Genomic DNA, 15,099 nt, shown 5'->3' with positions numbered 1-15,099 from the left:
CCGGCCCATTTATATGGCCCATCCACACGGCCCACTTCGCGGGGCCGTATAATTCGTTGCCTGACCAAGTGACCCACCCGCACGGAAGGGCGCCGCGTTTCAAACGAGGCCGATCTCCGATGAGCTCTCCGGCGAGGTCGACCGTCTCGGCGGCGAGCGCGGGAGGCGGGATCGCGCTCTCCGCTGCCGACGACCTCGCCGACTCGATTGACGCGCTCTACCGCAAGGACGAGGCCATGACCGGTAAATCCATCCCCCTCGGCACCTCCCAAGCCCTAGTCCCCTTCCCCTTTTAGACCTCCTCCGCTCAGTTAAGCAGTGGAATTGGTCTGGCTGCTTCCCCCGCAGAGCTCAAGTCGGAGGTCATGGAGGCGCTGCAAAAGGAGGTCAGGTCGCTCGACGACAACAGCTGGATGTTCGCCGCCCCGCGCTCCCGCATCAACCTCGTTTCCAAGCGAGGTAACAGCACCATAAATCTCACTCAAATTCAAAATCAGCATAAGATTTTATGGTTGATTATGGATTACTGTTCGAATTGATATTGTGTGTGATACGGTCACAAGAGTTTATGTTTGTTTCCGGCTTGGGATGAGCTTTTCAGGTGGTTACCTGCCCCAGCAACAGGGGAAAATTGCGGAGTTGGATCAAGCGGCCAAGAAGACAAGGAACTGCTAGGGATTATAGGATTTTCCATCCAGGCTGTGCTCCTAGGGGCTGTCATCTGATTCCAGACACCTGGAGTTGCATTCATCTAAATCATTTCCAAGTACATGCTAGGATATTTAGGTGACCCAAGTGTGCTGCTGTTGCTCATAAGTCATAACTTATTTAAATCAGTTTCAGGTACATGCTATGCTTTACATTTAAGTAATCCAATTGTTATGATGATGTTCATGACTTGTGCCTTTTGCACCAAATCCTTGCAAATTGATCCCAAAAATTTTTCTCAGATAAATCTTGAGATACAGTGTGTTGACTTTGTAGGTGAAAATGTAAAATATTGATAAGCACATACACTTTCATTATCTTTGATCTTCAGTCTTGACCAGCAATATATAGTGGTATCAATATCTATTTTATCGCCTGTGAGTTGAACTTTAGAAAAGAGATTAACTGTGGCATTTTGTCCTAGAATACAATAGACTGGTAGTAGAAAAAATGCAAGGTATATTTTCTTCTTGGTCAACTTGGTCATCCTTTTTGTATGGGATTGTTTCATAGCTGTTTGTGATCTTATTCATGCCTGGCTGGCGGCTTCCTCTTATATGCATCTAATACGTGATTCCAATTGCTAATTCTTTGTTCATCCTTCAAACAAGAGAATGTCCTAAAAACACATTATTACCTGAACACTTCTGAGTTGATCTTCAATCTGATAGCCCAACACGGTACACTTTGATGTTGCAGCGGATTAACTTTTGACCCAAATGAAGAATATAGGTCGGTTTTCTACTCAAAGCTAGACGGTTGAAAAATATCTTTGCACCCATGATATTTCTGGGGTTTTGCCATAACAGCAGGCTTTTGTTTTTCTCCCAAGTATACAAGGAGATATCCCATGGTGTATGCTCTTTGCGGATGATGTGGTGCTAGTCGATGATAGCCGAACGGGGGTTAATAGAAAGTTAGAGTTATGGAGGCGGACTCTAGAATCGAAAGGTTTTAGGCTTAGTAGAACTAAAACTGAATACATGAGGTGCAGTTTTAGTGCTACTAGGCATGAGGATGGAGAGGTTAGCCTTGGTGGGCAGGTGGTACCGGAGAGAGACACGTTTCGATATTTGGGGTCCATGTTGCAGAAGGATGGCGATATCGATGAAGACGTGGGCCACTGAATCAAGGCTGGGTGGATGAAGTGGCGCCAAGCTTCTGGCGTACTCTGTGACAAGAGAGTGCCACAAGCTAAAAGGCAGGTTTTATAGGACAGCTATCCGACATGCGATGTTGTATGGCGCGGAGTGTTGGCCAACCAAGAGACGACATATCCAACAGTTAGGTGTAGCAGAGATGCGCATGTTGAGATGGATATGTGGCCACACAAGGAAGGATCGGATACGGAATGGCGATATACGAGAGAGACTTGGGGTAGCACCGATTGAAGAGAAGCTGGTCCAGCATCGTCTCAGATGGTTTGGACATATTCAACGGAGGCCACCGGAAGCGCCGGTGCATAGCGGACGGATAAAGCGTGCTGAGAATGTTAAGAGGGGCCGTGGTAGACCAAACTTGACATGGGAGGAGTCCGTTAAGAGAGACCTGAAGGTTTGGAATATCGACAAAGACTTAGCCATGGACAGGGGTGCGTGGAAGTTAGCTATCCACGTTCCAGAGCCATGACTTGGCTTCGAGATCTTATGGGTTTCAACTGTAGCCTACTCCAACTTGTTTGGGACTAAAAGGCTTGGCTGTTGTTGTTGTTGTTGTTGTTGTATATTGCTAGTAAATGGCCAGTGTTCTTGAGTAATCACCGCCCACCCTGTACATCTGCCTCTATATCGTCTCCGCGGCTTGTTGAATGCAGACTTGCAGTGTTATTCTATACATACTAGTATGATCTATTTTTTTGAATGAAAGGGGTTGCCCCCCCTGCCCCATCTTTATAATGAAGCAGATAGAACACAGTTCAAAGACGCCTAAAACCAGGCTCCACTACCACACCACACATCAGGCGATACACACAGGTAAAGTCCTGAACGGCGGCCAGACCATACAAAGAACTACCACAAACTGAAAACAAAGGACAAGTCTGCAAGGAAATAACGCTATTTATTACAGCCAAGATCACTCATCCCTCCAGGCAATCCGAAGCAGCTCGCCTCGATGCTTGTCCAGGAGCAAAATAAACCTTCTCAGCACCTCCACTTGAGCAGCGTCGCAGAGCACCATCCATTTTTGCAAGTTCCCTTTTAATTTGGCAAGGCCGCAGCCCAGACCCCTCCATGATCTTCCCTGGAAACAGAAATCATTTCTCAAAGTCCATATACTCCACAAGGAGGCAGCAGTGATCATATTAAGCATAGTTCTTTTCTTTTTGTCTTTCCACATAGAAGAAACATCATCAAAACATTGAATCTTTCTAATCTTAAAAAAATCAGAAATAATAGACCAAATATGCCCAGCATTGATGCAGTTAAAAAACAGATGTTGTATAGATTCCTCTTCATTACAGAACAGACAGGTGAGGTCATCCATGCTTTTCCTCTTAGCCACATTATCTCTAGTCAGAACTTTGTTATAAAGACACAACCAAAGAAAAACATGGATATTCTGAGGACACAGAACCTTCCATAAGCCATCTCCATATAGAGACCCCACACCACCAAAATTGATACATTTATAAAAAGACTTAACTGAGTACTCCCCATTTTTCTCTAATACCCACACAGGTATATCAGGATTATTAGATAGGGGGTAATTTTTAATATAATCAATGAGACTCTCCCACTGATTCATCAAATCCCTACCTACACATCTTCTAAATGTAAGTCTCAGGTCAGTACCATCCCAAACATGGGACACCACACAATCTTGTTGATTACAAATATCAAACAAGTCCCAAAATCTAACTTTAAGGGAACAATCCCCAGCCCATTTGTCATGCCAAAATCTAATGTTCCTACCATTACCAATCTTCCAATCATAGTATGATCTATTCTGTGCCCCACAACTTAGTAATGTGAGGGGAAGGATACAAATTGCATTGATAACATATTGACAAGCATGATATAAGAATGTACGACCTAACTAAGATTTTTCCAGAGGTAATGATTTGAAAGTTGGAAATTTAGAATAATGTAGGCCGTTTTTCTACTCAGAGCCGCGCATTAAAGCTATCTTTGCACCCCTGATACTTCTGGGGTATTGCTATAAATTATCAGTGTTCTGTGGTAGTCACCAATGTCCCCTGTCCATCGACCTCTGTTTCCTCTGTAGCCTGTTGAACACAAATTTGCGGTGCTATTCTTAATATACTGTATGAGCGATTCCATGGCCCACGGCTTAGTAATGTAAGGGAAAGGATATAATTGCTCTGTTAATATATTGGCAAGCATGATACTCCAGAGGATGTACGGTCTGACTATAATTTTATTCCAGAGGTAATGATTTGAAAGTTGAAACTTCAGAAGAATAACTTTTCTGCTAGTGCCCACAAAAGTCAAAAGATCTTGGTTTTGCGCCGGTCTTAATTTTTCCAGTGGTGGTGTTCGATGTCAGTGTGAACCTGAAAGTGCCTTTTGCGAATGTGGCTGTCATCACGAGTAAACAGTAGTTCGAAAGTGCTTGGCAAGTGAAGATAATAGCAAGCCGCACTAAAACGTAGATAAATCGTATTTTGCTGATTTCATTGGTCAGTTGTGTTTAGATTTTGAGGAGCCTTCCCCATTTTTTGTTCACATTTTCATTGGTCAGTTGTGTTAGGTTGATGCGTGCTCTCTGTGTTTACCATGCACATGTAGGTCCTAGTGCCATATATTCACCATTTGTAAGTTGTTGTTTCCCTGAGCTAGCGGCAGCCAGCATTCTTATGTTTAAAGCTCCTTGTCGGTGGATGTGACTTGCCGGGGGGATGGGGTGCGCTGCTGCTGCTGCTGCCGCCGATGATAGCACTTGTGTATGGATCTGGTGGTGTGGCTACTGCTCAGTTGCCTGTGCTCCCCGGCGCCACCGACGATTTTGCCACTCGCATCTCTTCATGCTTCTGTTACTTGCCGTATTCCTTTGCATTTTCTTGCTTGCTTTTGCTTCGGATGAAGCTTTGCAGTACTAGTGTTCATGGAGATGCCGTTAATCCGTGGACCCGTGCGTGTAGGGGGGCAAAGCGGCAGCCTGCTTTGTCCCGCGGAAGTCATCAATTAGTCCAAAATTTGCTCATCACTCGCCTAAAATTGACACTGCATTTGTACTAGTATGCTATTGTCTGCTAGCCCGCCCCGCTTGCATTCTCACCTGCCTGCCTACTACCCTCGGTCCGTGATGGTAAAAACTACTTGCCCATCTTTAAATATAGACTACATGACAGAATAAAATGAATAAGGGCTCCTTTGATACAAAGGAATTTCATTGGATTTTTGAAGGATTTGGATCCTTAGGATTTTTTCCTACGATGATCGTTTGATTCGTAGGATTGAAATCCTTTGGAATTTTTTCCATAGGATTCGTTTGTACTACATTTTGGACGAAAATTTTCATCCACTCAAACCTCTTTGTAGAATTCCTTTGTTTTTTCTGTACTATCAAACACACTTTCAAATCCTGTAGTGTAAAAAAGGACATGTCACTCTATTCCTACGTTTTTTCTATTCCTGCATTTTAAGAATCCTACGAATCAAAAAGGCCCTAAATGTATACTTTAAAGTGTGTCTATATACATCGTTACGTAATTTTGTAGTAAAACCTTTAGAAAGAACGAAGGGAGTATTTGCAAATGTGACCGGGGCTATCGCCTACTTACACCAAAAACAATCATGTAAAAGATGCACATACTTATAGTTATCGAATGATCATTTTCAAGTTTAATTACTTAAATGCTACTCCTCCCTCTGTCCCGTGTCAGAAACTTTCTTATATTATGATACTTATTATTTATAGTTTAATCACTTAGGCCGCGCTTAGATGGTCGTATTGAAATACGAAGGTATTTAGTTTACACTTGTATTTTACCGGTGGCTGAACAATTTTGGGCTGAAAACAAAACGACCATTCGAGGTCTGTATCTTCTAGACACGTATTAGAAACCGAAACGACAATCCAAACATAGCCTTAAATGTCTCTAAGAATGTGGTAAAAGTGATAGACGGAGGGCATTGGCCTCCACTGTAGCTCCGCCGGTGGTACCCACCTTGGATATCATCGTTACACCTGAGGCCTCGAGTTGTGTGCATCTTCAAGTCGAGCCAGTGTGCCCAATCCAATCCAAGGCGATCCAGCCAGGCCCTAGTTGCGCTAGCAGCAGCAACGTGAATGTACCAGTGTCCAGTATGCTGTCGAGCAATAAATTTCCTCGTGATCTCCTGCGGCAGCTTTGGCCCCGAAGACGAAAGCTGGGACCAGCTCATTCATTCGCTCGTTACCTGCCCCGTCCCATTTCAATCCAAAATGCAAAAAAGGAAAAGAGAAAGTTCAAAAGCGACTGGACAATCCGACGCACCTGAACCAGAATTCCATCCGTCAATTTCGTGATCATCAGTAGTAGCAATAGTACGGAAAAGAATTACAGAATCAATATAGCAGGTGAACAACCGAAGGGGGAAGAATGACGACGGGGTATGAACACATGGTTTGATTCACGATTGCGATGGCTGGTAACCTAATCCAATCCAAACCAATCCAATTTCTAGAGGCCACAGGAAGACGAACGCTCGCGGCCATTCAAGCTCCACCAGCGACGCGGCACGGGGGTCAAGGGAAAGAGACGCGCGCTGAGGACCGCGTCGTACGTTCCAACGGCTAGCTGCTTGCGCGGACGTGGGCCAGCCTTAGCACTTCCCGTGTTCCCCCGATTCTGCGCCGTCGCCGTCGCCGTCGCCGTCACCGCCGCGGCGCCCCCAGCCTTCGCCCGCGGCGCGGCGTCGGGTCCGCCTTCATCCGCTCGTGCGCGCCGCCGCGCGCCATCGACGGCGTCGTCTCCGCTGCAGGAACGAACAGATGAGAGAGAGAGAAAATCAAACGACGGAAGAGATGGGGAATAGGAGGAAGACGGAGACTGCGAGGTTCGTCGCGAGTCTTATCGCCTACCTGTGGCCTCGAGGGAGCGGGCGGTGACGGCCAGGACCGGCGGCGAATCTGCACGGGCGCGCGAGCGGCGTTAGGAGCAGGGCCGGCGAAGGAAAGGGAAAGGGAGCGGGGCGAAGGCTTGGCTGGCTGCTTACCGGCGATGGCGGGGGAGGAGGCCGGGTCGTGGGAGAAGAGGAAGAGGACGAGGAAGCAGAGGAGCGTGAGGAGGGGGACGAGGTGGATGGACTTGTCCGGCGCGGCCGCCCTCGCCGCCTTCCCCGTCGCCTTCTCGTCCGCCTCGTCCGCCGCCGCAGCGGGGGCGGCATCCAGGCTGGGTCTCGAGCCCGGCGATCCGATGGAGAGGCGCTGCATTGCGGCGGCGGCGGCGGCGGCGGCGGAGGAGGAGGAGGAGGAGATTTTTTTTTTCTTTCTTCTGTTGCTACGATGCGGGGATAGGTGCGGTGCGGTGGGGTTTAACAGGGGAACGGGAAGGTGAGTTGTACGCGGGCGTATTTATCCGCGGGGATTGAGATGAGAGATGTTCACAGCAGAAATGACAGCGTGGCTTTCCCGTTTATTACTCCACCCCCTTTGTGAAGCACGGCTAAAACCGGACGAGCTCCGCCTTCATGATGGTCTTTAAATTTGAAATCAAAAATTCATGATAATTCATATTTCTATATTTTAAAAAAATCTGAAAACAAATACAGAGATAAATAAGGACGTAACACACATGTGTGTAAATTTTTAGAAAAAATACTTCATCTACTTCGGTTTATAAGTTATCTTACGGTGTACACCGTGACCTAAGACGGAGAGTAAAACGAGAGAATTTAATGTTCATTTGCTAATTAATATCATTGCATGCAATGAACTAACCATGTCATGCTTTGTTAGGTAGTCTCAAGTCATTAAAAACATAAACGTCTCACGTCTCTTATTGGTTGATTACTTTATCCATGTCAAAAAATTAAGAAACGAGGTGGAAGTTAATAAACCACGCTTAAGTGTTTTGAGATTATTTGATTTTCGTAAGATGATTCACGCATCGGGTCACAGGAAGTACATTGAAATGAGGCTCGTACAAAAAGATAAATCCGAGACTTTTTAACACATGATGCTATTCATCGTCCGAGGCCATGAATTTATCTTTTTTGTGCAGATCGTATTTCAAGATATGAGAAAAATTGATGTATCTCTTGCATGCAGGTACCCACAGAAACATTGAGGTATTCAATTAATTCACTTGATATATATTATGACATCAACTTGCACATTCCGGTAACCTTGGAGATCTATGCAAAGGGTTGATTGCAAGTTTTTATACTATGTTCTCCGACAGAAATCTTGGCGGCTCCTTGAAGGTACTATGCTAGTATTCACACTTCATAAATTATTTCTTTTATCATTAACCTACTTGAGGATGAGTAGGAGTTAAGCTTGGGATGTTGATACGTCTCCAACGTGTCGATAATTTATGAAGTATTCATGCCATGTTTGTCTATGTTTACAAAACTTTTATATGATTTTGATGCACTTTATATGATTTATTTATAACTAACCCGCACTCACACTGTTTTCAACAGAATTATAACGGGGTTGTTTTTTATGAAGAAAATAAAAGTTGTCGGAATCGTCTGAAACTTTTTTCCCCAGGAGGAAATAAGCAATGTTGGATTGAAGAACCACCGGAGGGGAGCCACATATGGGCCACAAGCCAACAGGGCGCCCTTCCTAGGCCGTGCCCTGATGGCTTGTGGGGCCCATGTGGTTCCAACGCTGAAAAATCCTATATATACTAGAAACCCCAGAAATAAAGAGAGAACTCTTGCTTCGCCGCTGCAACTCTTTGTATCGACGAAAAACCCATATGGAGCCTTTCTAGTAACTGCCGGAGAGGGGAAATCATCTCCGGTGGCCATTTTCATCATCTAGGCGGAGGCCATGATGAGGAGGGAGTAGTTCACCCTCGAGGCTGAGGGTATGTACGAGTAACTATGTGTTCAGTATCTTTCTCTCTCATGTTCTTGAGATGGCACGATCTTGATGTATCACGGGCCTTGTTAATCTAGTTGGATCATATGACATTATTCCCTTTCTACCTTGTTGTGATGAATTGAATCTTTGCTTTTAAGATCTCGTTATGTTGGATTAAATATTTTGGTTTGAAAACACTTAATGTATGTCTTGCATGCAGATACCCTTAGTGACATTGGGGTATTCAACTGATTCACTTGATATATGTTATGGCATCAATTTGCGGATTCCAGTGACCTTGGGGATCTATGCATAGGGGTTGATTGCACGTTTTCATACTATGTTCTCGATAGAAATCTTGGGGTGCTCCATGAAGTTCTTTGTGTTGGATTGAATATGATAGATCTGAAATTTTTTAATGCATGTCGCATAATTTACCCACGGAAACTTGAGGTGACATGGGAATATCTAGGTGACATTAGGGATGATTGATATGTATCATGGGTGTTATTCTATTACGAACTCTAGGGATGTTTATGGCACTTATAGAAATAGCTCAAAAGATTGATCAAAAAAATAACTTTGAGGTGGTTCTACTACTGATACGCCTCCGTCGTATCTACTTTTTCGAACTCTTTTGCCCTTGTTTTGGACTCTAATTTGCATGATTTGAATGGAACTAACCCGGACTAACGCTGTTTTCAGCAGAATTGCCATGGTGTTGTTTTTGTGCAGAAATAAAAGTTCTCGGAATGACCTGAATATTTACGGAGAATTTTTCTAGAATTAATGAAAAATAGCTGTGCAAAGATCCACCAGAGGGGGTGAGCCAGTGGGCCACAAGCCCAGGCGGCGCGACCACCCTCCCAGGCCGCGCCATGAGGGCTTGTGGGGCCCACGAGGCTCCACCGCCTCCAATATCAGCTCTATATATTCCGTTTTGCCCAGAAAATCAGAGAGAAGGATTCATCGCATTTTACGATACGGAGGCGCCGCCACCTCCTGTTCTTCATCTGGAGGGCAGATCTGGAGTCCGTTCTGGGCTCCGGAGAGGGGAAATCGTCGCCATCGTCATCATCAACCTTCCTCCATCGCCAATTCCATGATGCTCTTCATCGTTCGTGAGTAATCTCATTGTAGGCTTGCTGGACGATGATGAGTTGGATGAGATCTATCATGTAATCGAGTTAGTTTTGACGGGGATTGATTCCTAGTATCCACTATGTTCTGAGATCGATGTTGCTACTACTTTGCCATGCTTAATGCTTGTCACTAGGGCCCGAGTGCCATGATTTGAGATCTGAATCTATTATGTTGTCGCCAATATATGTGTGTTTTAGATCCTATCTTGCAAGTTGTAGTCACCTACTATGTGTTATGACCCGGCAACCCCGGAGTGACAATAGCCGGAACCACTTCCGGAGATGACCATAGTATGAGGAGTTCATGTATTGACCAAGTGTTAATGCGTTGGTCCGGTTCTTTATTACAAGGAGAACCTTAATATCCCGTAGTTTCCATTAGGACCCCGCTGCCACGGGAGGGATGGACAATAGATGTCATGCAAGTTCTTTTCCCTAAGCACGTATGACTACATACGGAATACATGCCTACATTAGATTGACGAACGGGAGCTAGTTACTTATCTCTCCGTGTTATAGCTATTACATGATGAATCACATCCGGCATAATCATCCATCACCGATCCAATGCCTATGAGTCTTTTACTACTGGTCCTTGCTACGTTACTTTGCTGCTACTGCCGTCACTACTGCTGTTACTTGCTACTGCTGTCACTACTGTTGTTCCTCGCTACTGTTGTCACTACTGCTGTTACTTGCTACTTTGCTGTTACCTGTTGCAAGACTTTTCTGGTGCCATTGATACAACAAGTTAGGAATAGTCTGCCGTCAACAGACCTTTTTCTAGCACCGTTGCTATCATACCACTTTGCTACTGATACTTTGCTTGCAGACACTAATCTTTCAGGTGTGGTTGAATTGACAACTCAACTGCTAATACTTGAGAATATTCTTTCGCTTCCCCTTGAGTCGAATCAATAAATTTGGGTTGAATACTCTACCCTCGAAAACTGTTGCGATCCCTTACACTTGTGGGTTATCAAGACTATTTTCTGGTGCCGTTGCCGGGGAAGCACAGCTATATTCTCTGAGTCACTTGGGATTTACGTCTGCTGATCACTATGAGGAATCCGATAGATCCAAGAACTAAAGTCTTGCCTTCCACTACGAGGACAGGTAAGGAACTTCCATCTAGCTCTGCACTTGATTCACCTTCAGTTATGAGTAAGTTTGCGACATCACCTCCCGCTAGAAATCTTGATATGTCGCCTATGCCCGATGATGCTATGCTTGATACTATGCCTGATGATGCTATGCTTGATACTATGCCTGATGGTGCTATGCTTGATACTACTTTGCCTTATGATGCTATGCCTGATACTCCTTTGCCACTAGGTGCAATCCTTGATGCACAAATTGCTAGAGTCGCTGCTAGATGTGATGATACTTCTGAAACTGCTGATACTATTGAAGTAGAACCTGCTATTTTGCCTGCTAGAACTAGCTCTCCTAGACCTGATATGCCTGTTATGCCTGAACGTTATGCTATGGAGGGAGAGATAGCTGAGGAGTTTCTTGTGTGTAAGGATAACTATGATGTTGAGAAATTACTACGCAAGTGGAAAGAAAAATCTCTGAACGCTAGGATGAAATACGACCCGAAGTTTGCTACTTTGCCTATCTTTGTGACCGATAAGGATTATGAATTCTCTGTCGACCCTGAGTTAATCACTCTAGTCGAATCTGATCCTTTTCACGGTTATGAGTCTGAAACAGTTGTAGCCCATCTTACCAAACTGCACGATATAGCCACCCTATTCACTAGTGAGGAAAAGATCTGCCACTACTATATCCTCAAGTTGTTTCCTTTCTCGCTAAAGGATGATGCTAAGACCTGGTTCACTTCTCTTGCTCCTCGTTGTGTGCGTAGTCCCCAGGATATGGTCTACTACTTCTCTGAAAAATATTTCCCTGCCCATAAGAAGCAAGCTGCCTTGCAGGAAATATACAACTTTGCTCAAGCTGAAGAAGAGAGTCTCCCACAAGCTTGGGGGAGGCTCGTCCAGCTGTTGAATGCTTTGCCTGATCACCCTCTTGAGAAGAATGAAATACTTGATATCTTCTATAATGGACTTACTCATGCTTCCAAAGACCACCTAGATAGTTGTGCCGGTTGTGTTTTTAGGGAACGAAGTGTAGAACAAGCTGAGATCCTATTGAATAATATCTTGTGCAATGAGAATGCTTGGACTATTCCAGAACCACCTCCTAAGCCAACTCCGAAGAAAAGAGGTATTCTATCCCTCAGTCCTGAAGATATGCAAGAAGCCAAGAAATCTATGTGAGAGAAAGACATTAAATCTGAAGATGTCAAAAATTTACCACCTATTGAAGAGATCCATGGTCTTGATAACCCGATACAGGTAGTAGAAGTAAATTCTCTACGTAGGTTTGATGAGAGTGATATTCCTTTTGATAAACCTGCTAGCCTATGCCTGGATGAATTTGATAACTTTGTTGCCAAACAAAAGAGTTTCAATGATTATGTTAGCAGACAATTGGAACAGAATGCTCGTATGCTTAGTCATTTAAGTGCTTGTGTGGACACAAACGTCAATGATCTTAAGCTCCCGAGTAAACATGCCTCTATGGTTACTACTCAGGTAGAACAAGTACTTAAAGCTCAGAATCACTTGCTCAATGAGTTGAATGACAATTCCGTCAGAGTCATCACTAGAGGCGGTAGAATGACCCAGGAACCCTTGTATCCTGAGGGTCATCCGAAGAGAATTAAAAAAGATTCTCAAGGAGTTAGCACTGATGCACCTAGTCATCCTAGAAAGAAGAAAGATGATAGGAACTTGCACGCTAGCAACCCAGATGTTGTTACCCCTGAGAGTCCAAACGATGTCTCTGTCTCTGATGCTGAAACACAATCTCGGATGAACATGAGCCTAATGATAATATCAATAGTGATGTTCATGATGATGCCGAACCTAACAATGATAAGGATGTGGAGATTGAACCAGTTGATCTTGATAACCCACAGCCTAAGAATAGAAGATACGATAAGAATGACTTCGCTGCTAGGAAGCATGGTAAAGAAAGGGAACCATGGGTTCAGAAACCCATGCCCTTTCCTCCCAAACCATCCAAGAAAAAGGATGATGAGGATTTTGAGCGATTCGTTGAAATGATCAGACCTGTCTTTCTGCAAATGCGTTTGACAGATATGCTCAAGATGTCTCCGTATGCTAAGTACATGAAAGATATTGTGACTAATAAGAGGAGGATACCTGAGGTTGAGATTTCCACCATGATCGCTAATTATACCTTCAAGGGTGGAACTCCTAAGAAACTAGGTGATCCCAGTGTGCCCACTATACCTTGCTCCATTAAAGGCAACTATGTTAGAACTGCTTTATGCGGCCTTGGAGCCGGTGTTAGTGTTATGCCTCTCTCTCTTTATCGTAGGCTTGAACTGGATAAGTTGACACCCACTGAAATCTATCTGCAAATGGCCGACAAATCAACTACTTTCCCTATCGGCATTTGCGAGGATGTGCGTGTTGTGGCTGCTAACGTCACTATCTTAACAGACTTTGTTATCTTGGATATTCCCGAGGACGATGCCATGATTGTCATCCTCGGAAGACCCTTTTTAAACATTGCAGGGGCTGTTATAGATTGCAACAAAGGCAATGTCACTTTCCATGTCAATGGTAATGAGCATGCGGTGCACTTTCCGAAGAAACAATATCGAGTACATTGCATCAATGCTATCAAAAAAACTTCATCGATTCTTATTGGGAGCTTTGAATGCCCTATTCCCCCTGTTAAGATGAAGTATGATTTGCTTGTTGGGGAAATACACATCCCCATTGAGGTGACCTAGTGACTATTCGAAAATTCTTCGTCTTCTTTTGCGATTCGAGAAAGTTTTGTCGAGGGGATTTGATCAACCCCATTGATGAATTTTTTATGACCATGAGATGGATGAATCAATGAGTCACAAACCTCTGTTTTGAGCTTTCACTTTAGGTTTCTTAGAAGAAAAATGATAGATTTAGTTTAGTTTTCCTTGTTTTCTGTTTTAGCGTCCGGTAGAAAAGTACCCCGAAAATAAAAGTTCTCCGAACGTCCTGAAAATCAAGTATGTTTTTTTCTGGAATTTTTGAAAAATTCTGAGACGAAGAGCTTGTCTGGGGGCTGCACCAGTGGGCCACAAGCCCGGGGCGCGAGCACCCCCTGGTCGCACCACCCAGGCTTGTGGGGCCCACAGGAACCCCCTCCACTCATTCTTGCTCTCATTTGGTTCTCCTACCTCCAGAAAAAATCGTTTCGCAGCTCAAACCCGTGTTCTTGCTCCTCTTGATGGGATTTTCGATCTCTTTGCTCAAAGCACCATTCTCCGAACTGTTTTGGGGAAATTACTCCTTGGTAAGTGACTCCTCCATTGGTCCAATTAGTTTTTGCTGCAGTGCCTTATACTTTGCGTATTTTTGCTGCCTTGGTGACCATGTTCTTGAGCTTTGCATGCTAATTTTAGCTGGTTCCAAGTAGTTTTGATGCGTAATATGGCCTCCAGGCACCTGTGGGAGTAGTTGCTATGAGTTTTGTTGAGCCTTATTCACTTTTCCTTAGAGTCACTAAAAATTTCAGAAATTTTCAGAGATAGGAAAAGGTAAAAGATGAGGAGGTTCTTAAGAGGCTCGTCAAGCCGTGAACCCAAGGATGATGGGAAGAAGCCCAAGTATCTGGTCCCTCGAGTTGCAGAAGTTCGAGCGTGCGAGTGGCCAAGCGACGTGTTCTTACGCGCTGCTGGAATTTATGAGGACTTTTATCACTTGGTGGAGAACGCAAGCCTTACCGCCTTCGTTGAAGATAAGTGTCCGCAATACCTCCTCGTCACTAATATCTTCGTACAAAGCTTTAACTTCTATCCAAGGAAGAATCCTCCTATGGTTGAGTTTAAACTTTATGATATCCCCCAGCGCATGTCCCTCCAGGATTTTTGCAATGTTTGCAAATTGCCTTTTGTTGGGGATATTCATGAACCTCGTCGAGGGGACTTGGAAGCTTTCATCGATATAATTGTTGTAGGAGAGGAGATAGGAGTGTCTTGCGCTAGAGCTGCTAGCATACATTTTCCCGTGCTTCGATACTTCTCATTATTTGTGGGAAAATGTTTGATTGGCCGTGGGAAAGCTGGGTCACTTAGTTCCCCAGATCTTGCGGTCCTGCGCGAAGCCCTTTATAACGATAAAACTTATAGCTTGGGCGCTATAGTAGCTCAAAGGTTGAACCTGAACCGTTCTAAAGGTGT

The 15,099-nt window shown here is 44.4% G+C and overlaps 2 protein-coding genes across 2 annotated transcripts; one reads left to right on the top strand and one right to left on the bottom strand.

The window, feature by feature from the left end:
• The first annotated feature begins 57 nt into the window (after nt 1-57).
• LOC123436354 (protein SAMBA) lies at nt 58-894 on the top strand. Its single transcript, XM_045115625.1, has 3 exons — nt 58-243; nt 349-459; nt 602-894. The coding sequence occupies exons 1-3, from the start codon at nt 120-122 to the stop codon at nt 673-675; spliced, it is 309 nt and encodes a 102-aa protein (XP_044971560.1). The 5' UTR covers nt 58-119; the 3' UTR covers nt 676-894.
• A 5,255-nt stretch (nt 895-6,149) lies between these two features.
• On the bottom strand, nt 6,150-7,280 carry LOC123436306. The gene is made up of 3 exons (XM_045115622.1): nt 6,870-7,280; nt 6,736-6,783; nt 6,150-6,629 (listed from the first exon to the last, which is right to left on the bottom strand). Exons 1-3 carry the CDS (start codon nt 7,084-7,086, stop codon nt 6,529-6,531), a joined length of 366 nt encoding a protein of 121 aa, XP_044971557.1. The 5' UTR covers nt 7,087-7,280; the 3' UTR covers nt 6,150-6,528.
• Nucleotides 7,281-15,099: the final 7,819 nt, after the last annotated feature.

The sequence above is a fragment of the Hordeum vulgare genome, chromosome 1H (genome assembly GCF_904849725.1).
Source record: "Hordeum vulgare subsp. vulgare chromosome 1H, MorexV3_pseudomolecules_assembly, whole genome shotgun sequence".
NCBI classification, from domain to species: Eukaryota; Viridiplantae; Streptophyta; class Magnoliopsida; order Poales; family Poaceae; genus Hordeum; species Hordeum vulgare.
The sequence above is the reverse complement of the archived record's forward strand: the minus strand, read 5'-3'. Positions and strand labels throughout refer to the sequence as shown.

Excerpts from the sequence above, each read along its gene's own strand:
- LOC123436306 (XM_045115622.1), bottom strand. The coding sequence starts at position 7,086 with ATGCAGCGCCTCTCCATCGGATCGCCGGGCTCGAGACCCAGCCTGGAT. Across the intron at positions 6,784-6,869 it reads CTCCTCCCCCGCCATCGCCG|ATTCGCCGCCGGTCCTGGCC; the intron begins GTAAGCAGCCAG and ends GCGCCCGTGCAG. Across the intron at positions 6,630-6,735 it reads CCGCTCCCTCGAGGCCACAG|CGGAGACGACGCCGTCGATG; the intron begins GTAGGCGATAAG and ends TCGTTCCTGCAG.
- LOC123436354 (XM_045115625.1), top strand. The coding sequence starts at position 120 with ATGAGCTCTCCGGCGAGGTCGACCGTCTCGGCGGCGAGCGCGGGAGGC. Across the intron at positions 244-348 it reads CAAGGACGAGGCCATGACCG|AGCTCAAGTCGGAGGTCATG; the intron begins GTAAATCCATCC and ends CTTCCCCCGCAG. Across the intron at positions 460-601 it reads CAACCTCGTTTCCAAGCGAG|GTGGTTACCTGCCCCAGCAA; the intron begins GTAACAGCACCA and ends TGAGCTTTTCAG.